The sequence below is a fragment of the Desmodus rotundus genome, chromosome 10 (assembly GCF_022682495.2).
Source record: "Desmodus rotundus isolate HL8 chromosome 10, HLdesRot8A.1, whole genome shotgun sequence".
NCBI lineage: Eukaryota > Metazoa > Chordata > Mammalia > Chiroptera > Phyllostomidae > Desmodus > Desmodus rotundus.
This window is the reverse complement of record NC_071396.1, coordinates 665,969-672,657: the sequence shown is the minus strand read 5'-3', so window position 1 is coordinate 672,657 and position 6,689 is coordinate 665,969. Positions and strand designations below refer to the sequence as shown.

The following is a 6,689-nucleotide window of genomic DNA, read 5'->3' as shown; positions in this document are numbered from 1 at the left end:
GGGAAGGGGAGGAGGTGGCAAGAGTCCAAAAAAGGAAGCTGATCATCACAGGTCACTGCCTGCCAGTTGCAGAAGGTGAGCCCCTGGGCGAGAAGGATGCTAAGGACCAAGTGCTGCATCAGGAGCCTGGCTAATGAGCAGATGGGGGGGACCTGGACATGGGGACAGCAGAGGACTAGGCAGACAGGCAGTGACTAGACACCAACCGGCAGGTTGCAGCAACCCCCAGTGAGTCAGCTGTGACAGGAGTGACGGGGAGGGTCCTTGCTGCCTCGCCATTCCAGAGGGAAGTGGCAGACCTTAGCAGAAGGAGGTGGGGGGCGCCGGTCATGCCTCTGTGCAGCAGGACACCTTTAGGAGGGGTGACCATTGAGGAGCCAGACACCTGGGTCTGCCAGCTGTGGATCCAGGCGGGTTTGGGAAGGAGTCCCGGGCGAGGACTGGGGCCCTGGCTCCCGGTGACGCTGGAGTCTTCACAAAGCTCCAGGTCAGCCCACCGGGGTGGCAGGCATGCCGACCTGTCCCTCGGGCTCCAGCCTCTGCCCCCTCCACTGCTCAGGCGAGGCCCCCTTACCTCGCCCCATCCCAGGAAAGCCCAGCAGCCAAGTGCCCTCCCCAGGGAGCAGGGACCCCAGGAGGGCTTCAAGCCTGGGAGGGACCTCAGATTTGCACCATGGGAGCCTTTTCCTGTCCGGACAGGCCTGTTGGGGGTGATGAGGCCCAGGACGTCCCTGCTCCCAGCTGCACTGTGGCCTCCTGGCTCCCATCTGGGATCCCGGGAAGGGGCAACCAGTGTCTGCCCTTCCTCGGAGGCCAGGACGGGACTCCTCTTTGCCCTTCCCTGAGCTGTGTGGAGTCTGGGGACTCTCATGCCCCACCCTGGTCCCCTCACCTCAGAGCCCCGCCCACCCTGTCCACTCTCTGGGGTGGGGACCTGTCTGGGTCTAGAAGGCCCGGCCCCACTGTCTCCCTGCCATACCCTGGGCCTAACCAGAGCGTGTCCTTGGGCTGTCGGCGTCCCTGAGCCAGTGGAGCTGTGGGTCTCCAGCAAGTTCTAGGTCCATGTGCCTGGTGAGGGGCTCTCTCTCTCGCCCGGTCTGCGGCCCCTGGTCAGGGCACCCATGTATCATGGGCGCAGCCCCCAACACTCCGTGTACCCCTGTGGGACTGACGGACCCCCCAAAGAACACGGCACTCTGCCCTCCCACGCCCAGCCAGGCTACGCCTCTGCAGGTGGCTGGGTGAGGGAGGGGCCTCTGCCCAGTGCCATGCGGGCAAGCCCCCCACCCCCCCGGGCGCACCAGTGGGGCCCACTTGCGGGGGCGGGGCCCTCGTGCCACTGCGGACAAAGCAGCTCTGAGCTGCTGCTCAGTGGGGCCTGTGTTCCAGGAGTGGGGGCGGGGTGCCCCGCCTCTTCCCCGTCCCCTCTGCTGGGCGCCCTGGGCCGTCCCTGCCCCTCTAGGGTTGGCCCTTGTGCCTGGGGCAGGCAGCCGGAGCCACCCTGGAGGGAGGGGACAAGCCGGGGCTGGGGGTGTGGCTGGCAGGCAGTGTCACTGGGGTCCAGCCTCGGCCAGTCTGGCCACCGCAGCGGTACCTGGCAGCAGGCAGCCCCCAGCAGCTCTGGTCCCCACAACACCCCTGTTCTGCCATGCTGCTCCCAGCCTTCACCCTCCTCATGCTGGGAGCTCCCCTGGGTAAGGGCCGGGAGCCAGAAGTGGGGCCCCTGAAGCCCTGGGGGTGCTGGCAGTCGGCAGGGAGCTGCAGGGGAACAGGAGGGAGCTTGGGCCCTGGGAAGCTGGCCCTGGGGTCGGGCTGAGCGCCTCAGGGAGGGAACAAGGGGCAGCTCGCAGGTTGCAGGCACCAGCAGTCTGGGGACCACCAGGGCCTGGAGCTTACTGGGGGCACCCCTGGGGTTGGGGGACCGTTGGACAGGGGTCACCGGTGGGGGGGAGCTGAGAGCAGGCAGAGGACCAGCCTGGCAGCCCCGGGCACCCCGCCCCACCCACAGCACTGGCCGGCACAAGCTGCCTGGGGCATCTGGATGAGAACGACACCTGGCACCCGGGGTTTGGCTGCCAGCCCTTCACCTTCTGCTGCGGGACCTGCCACCGCCGGTTCTGCTGCAGGGACCCGAGCTTGGCCATCTCAGAGTCTCGGCAGAAGCAGTGCCTGCGCTTCAGGTGGGCTGGCCTCCTCCCGGGAGCCTGCCTGGGCCGGTCCATCCTCCCGCCTCGCCCACCGCCCCGTCCAGAGCCCAAACCCAGGCTCGCCACAGCGACCACTCCCTGTCGGCTGGGGCTGGGGTGCCCTGGATCCCATGGAGGGAGGTGCCGAAGGAGGGGGTGGGTCTGACTCCCAGGTCCGCCGCTCACCTGCGGGGTGGCCTCAGCACGCAGTCTGTGCCACCCGTCATGCCCCCTCCTGGGGCTGCTGTGAGGTGCGAGGACCCCCTGTTCTGTCTCAAGTCACAAGGTGGTAGCAGGCGTTGCCTCGGCCCTGATCCTGTTCGTGGCCGTGGTGGCCACAGCCCTCTGCTGCTTCTTCTGCACCTGCCGCTACCTGTCCCGCCGCCGCCAGCGGCTACAGAGCCCCTTTGCAGGTATGGACAGTGCTGGCTTGAGTGTGGGACAGGCTGGGCCAAACTTGGGGGCAGCAGGAGCTCCGGGGTGTGAGCCCATCCACACACCTGCCGGGGGTGCACATGGGTGCTGGCACGTGGCCTCAGATGTGCCCCGGGTGCCTCCTGTCAGTGGGGCATGTGCATGCGCGGGCCCAGCAGGCACAGGGTGCCGCTGAGTGCGGGGCTCTGGAGTCGTGAGCGCTGATGCTCTGTGTGAGTGATGGGCCTGGGACGTCAGTGAGAGAGGGGGAAGGGCTGGCAGATCCCCGGGGCCAGCTCTGGGAGGTGCCACCAGCCCCGAGATGACACCAGCCCCGAGCTGCCCAAGTGGGTCGCTCCCTGGGCTGTGCTCTCAGGCCCCTGAGGTCTCAGAAACCTATGAGGGGTGGTCAGCCAGCCAAGCCCAGACTTCCCCGCCCCGCCCCACCCCGCCTCACCCTGCCAGGGCACGCCCAGCTCCCTGCCTGTCTCTGACCAGCAAGGTCTGGAGGCCAGCCACCCATGGTGCCCGGGCAGGAGGTGACGGTGCCTGTGGGAGAGGAGCCCCCAGGCTGACCCTTGTCCCCCACCTAGGCCAGGAGATCCCACTGACAGGCTACCTGCTGCAGCCTGTGTGCCTGCACCCCGCGGGCCCCCTGTCCCCGCCACCCAGCTCCGTGGGTCCTCCTGGGCATCCTCTCTACCCTGAAGGTGAGCAAGCCATCTGCAGCCCTTGCTCCGCTCCCCAACCGGCCACACCAAGTCCTCCCTCCCCATCCCCCATCACACCCTGGGTCCCTGTCCAACTCCCTCTGCCTGGGGCTCAAGTGCCCCCTAGGTTGGCTCTCCCCACACCTGCATGCTGAGGGTGGGGGGGCACTTCACTGCTCCTGAGCCCCCCCTCATCCCGTCTCCTTGGCTTTCAGCTCTTCCCACTCAAGCGCCGCCACAGCCTGCCTTCCCCAGAGCCTGAGGGGCCCGGACTCTCTGCTGTCCCTGCACAGATGCCCCTCCTGTCTCTGCGTCTGGCCCTGCCGGTGGGCAGGGGTCCTCCACTAGTCAGGCCCTCGACCAAGCCACGCCCCTGGCCTGCAGAGGACAGAGCCCCAGGGGAGTGGGCGGAGACTGAGGGCAGGGGCGGGGCCTCCGGGTGCTGTACTATTTTTATTGGGGTCCAGGGAAGATCCTGCCAGCGTGGGTCACAGCCTCTAGATTCCTGTAGCCCCTCCACCCCCGGGCCTCCCTGTTTGCTCCTGTGGGGTGGGGCACGCCTCGCCGGGCTGCTGGAATAAAGCCGGAGCGCAGGTGGCCCAGCGTCCTCCCGGCCCAGAGACGCGCCCTGCGCGGGGTGCGGGGCGGCGGGGGACCGGTCCACGCAGCACCACCAGGCCCTCCTCAGGCGGAGCCACCAGATGAGCTCTGCCCAGTGAGGAAGGCGCGCCCGCGTGGGTGTCAGAGCTTCCCCACTGGGCCGCGGCGCTGCGACCCGCCAGCCCCGCCAGGTGCACAGGCGGGGCCCAAGCCTCGGCTCATCGGCGGGGGCTGTCACGGGGTTGAAGCTGCCCCTCCCTGCCGATCAGAGGGCGCAGGACCAGGAGCCGAGCAGGGAGACGGGCGCACGGTGCTTGTCGGCTGCTCGGGCCTCGGCCGGATCCCCCGTCCGCCCCTGCCGCCCTAGACCACGGGGAGGGCTTCTGAAAAGCAGGTGGCAGGGGGAGCAGCAGGGACCCTCGAGGTCTGGGGTCTCACAGGGTGTCCGCGGGACCCTATGGTAGTCCTGGGCGTCCGTGATGGAGATTTCACATCAAAGCCAGCGCACTGTGCCCTTGAGCACAAGGACGTACTCATCGGCAGGAAACCCCACTGTCTGCGCCGCCAAAGGCTGGCGCGGACCAGGACGGATCCGTTCCGGTTCTGGCACCCTTGGTGTCCCCGCAGGGGGCCCTGCGGCCCGGCGCCGGGAGGGTGACGTCGCACAGGCGGGGCGCTGCGCGTGGCCCGCCACCAGGTGGCGCTGCGCTCCCCGCTTCAGTCGCTGCGCAGGTGGGAGTGACATCACAGGGGCCGGGGCGCTGCACGAGGCCCGCCGCCAGGCGGCGCTGCGCTCCCGCACCGGGAGGTGACGTCGCACAGGCCCGGCCGCGCCCAAAGGCTGGAGGCCGGTGTCGTCAGTGCGGCTAAGCCTCGTCTCCGGTTTGGAGGGAGGCTGCGCTAGGCGGTCGGGGCGGAGGAAGCCTCAGACCCGGAGGGTGCAGCTGCGGCGGCTCCCGGACCACGTGCGCAGGGGCAGCGCGGGCGCTCCGTTCTCAGTGAGCGACCCCAAGCCCACCGGCCACCCTCTCGGGCCGAACCTTCTCTCCGAAGCTCCCTGCGGAGCGGGGGTGTTGCCGGCGTGGGGGTGTTGCCGGCGTCCGCGTGGGAGAGTGGCTTCGGCCGAAGCCTCAAGCCCCCAACCGAGCACTGAGCGCGGCACAGACTCGGGGATGGCCGCGGGCACCCTGGAGGGCGCTCCCTGGTGGCTGGGGGGTAGCAGGCCGCGGAGGGGGTGCCTGGGGCCCCGGCTCCGCTCGCAGGGCCAGCCTGCCCTCTGCTCTTGGTCGGACCTAGCAGAGACCCCGCCCGCACCCCAAAGATGGAGAAACTGCCTGCGGCCTGCCGAGCCGCAGACTCACACGCAGCTGCACAGTGCCAGGGAGGCCCTGTTAGGCCATCGAACCACAGGGACGCCCGTGACGCAACCCGAAGGAGGACCCAGGGGCCACTCGGACCAGGACAGCCCACAGCCAGGACAGGGCCCGTTTCCCGGGCCGTGGGCGCCCTGAGGAGCTGGCCGCACCCTGGTATTCAGGGAGTGTCATGTGAACGTGCCGAATGCAGCTCCCAGTCCTGGGCCCGTCAGCCGACCCCTGAGACAGGACAGGAGCGGCCCAGCCGGCCGAGGCCTGGCCACTGGGCTGGACAGCTGGCTCAGCAGGGAGGCTGTCCTCACATCGCCCTTCCTGACTTTGGGAGCTGGGCTGTGGCCACTGGGATGGCGTGGCTGGGCACCCCCAGGGAGCCCTAGTGGGCATCATGTCAGGGCCCTGGGCACAGGACAGAGGTGGGCACAGCCTCTCAAAGCTAAAGGCTTGTATATATTATCAAAATCTTATGGAAAAAGACACAGCCATTCACAGCAGCAGCAGGTGGGTGTAGGGAAGTGTCTGCTTTGGCATCAAACCTTCAGGTCTGGCTGCTGTCTGTCTCCCCCGAACCCCCAGGCACATCCATCCAGGCCAGCTGCCCTGATACCATGTGCCCTGATTAGCCCTGGGGGGGGTGTTGGGGTATCCTCAGCCCCTCGTTCCTCCCCCCTCTCCATCTTCTGCCCCTGCCCTGCACAGAATGCCCCCACCCAGCAGCTTGGCCCGGGGCTCCTCAGAGGCCTGGATCCTGGCCCCAGGGGGGCGGGGGCTGGGCTGTGACATGGGCCCCGGGGGACACCCGGGATCCCACCGTCATGCCGTTTTCTGAGGGACGTGCGGGAAGGATTCTACTTGTCCAGAAATGTCCGCTCCGGGTGCAGAGGAAACGCTGGGACAGGAAAGCGAGGCCCGGGCCTCCAGGGTCCCGGCAGACCCGGACGGGGCAGCAGGCCAGCCCGGGCTGGGAGCAGTGCCCGGCAGCCTGGAGCTACTGAAGCAGTTTGGGCACCTCCACCTGTAAGGGCAAAGCAGAGGGTCAGGGGGCGGCCCGAAGCAGGCTCCACAGCTCGGGTCTGGGGGCGAGGGCACGGGCGGTTTCCCTTTCAGGAAAAGCAGGTGCCATCTGGGACACCAGTGAGCCCGTCCTTTCTCTCCTGCCGTCCAGTCCCTAGTGACGTTGTGGGGCAGGATCAGGTGACATGCCCCTGTCCCCGGGGAGCAGAGGGACCAGCCGGCTGGTGTCCCAGCACTGCACGTCACAGGGAGGCTCTGCGATGGAGGGCCCGGTCTTTGGGCCCAGAACCTTGGGGCAGGCAGGCTGGGCTGGTCCTGAGAGGGGCTTGGAAAGTTGTGGGGGAGAAGGGCTGAGGCCAACACCCTGTGGAGAGGCTGCGTGTTGCTTCTAG

The 6,689-nt window shown here is 68.3% G+C and overlaps 1 protein-coding gene across 2 annotated transcripts; it reads left to right on the top strand.

Moving 5' to 3' along the window:
* Nucleotides 1–1,360: 1,360 nt before the first annotated feature.
* Nucleotides 1,361–3,966, top strand: SHISA4 (shisa family member 4). Of its 2 annotated transcripts, XM_045184525.2 has the most exons (5): nucleotides 1,361–1,694; nucleotides 2,009–2,180; nucleotides 2,466–2,599; nucleotides 3,194–3,310; nucleotides 3,526–3,966. In XM_045184525.2, the coding sequence occupies exons 1-5, from the start codon at nucleotides 1,649–1,651 to the stop codon at nucleotides 3,570–3,572; spliced, it is 516 nt and encodes a 171-aa protein (XP_045040460.2). In that variant the 5' UTR covers nucleotides 1,361–1,648; the 3' UTR covers nucleotides 3,573–3,966. The 2 variants fall into 2 exon arrangements, with proteins under 2 accessions (XP_045040460.2, XP_024431774.3); XM_024576006.3 differs by lacking the exons at nucleotides 3,194–3,310; nucleotides 3,526–3,966 and having other exon boundaries at nucleotides 2,466–2,827.
* The last annotated feature ends 2,723 nt before the right edge of the window (nucleotides 3,967–6,689 follow it).

Bases quoted from the DNA above. Each gene is read 5' to 3' on its own strand.
- SHISA4 (XM_024576006.3), top strand. From the start codon at position 1,649: ATGCTGCTCCCAGCCTTCACCCTCCTCATGCTGGGAGCTCCCCTGG. The intron at 1,695-2,008 runs GTAAGGGCCGGG...CCCCACCCACAG, and splicing joins CATGCTGGGAGCTCCCCTGG to CACTGGCCGGCACAAGCTGC. The intron at 2,181-2,465 runs GTGGGCTGGCCT...TTCTGTCTCAAG, and splicing joins AAGCAGTGCCTGCGCTTCAG to TCACAAGGTGGTAGCAGGCG.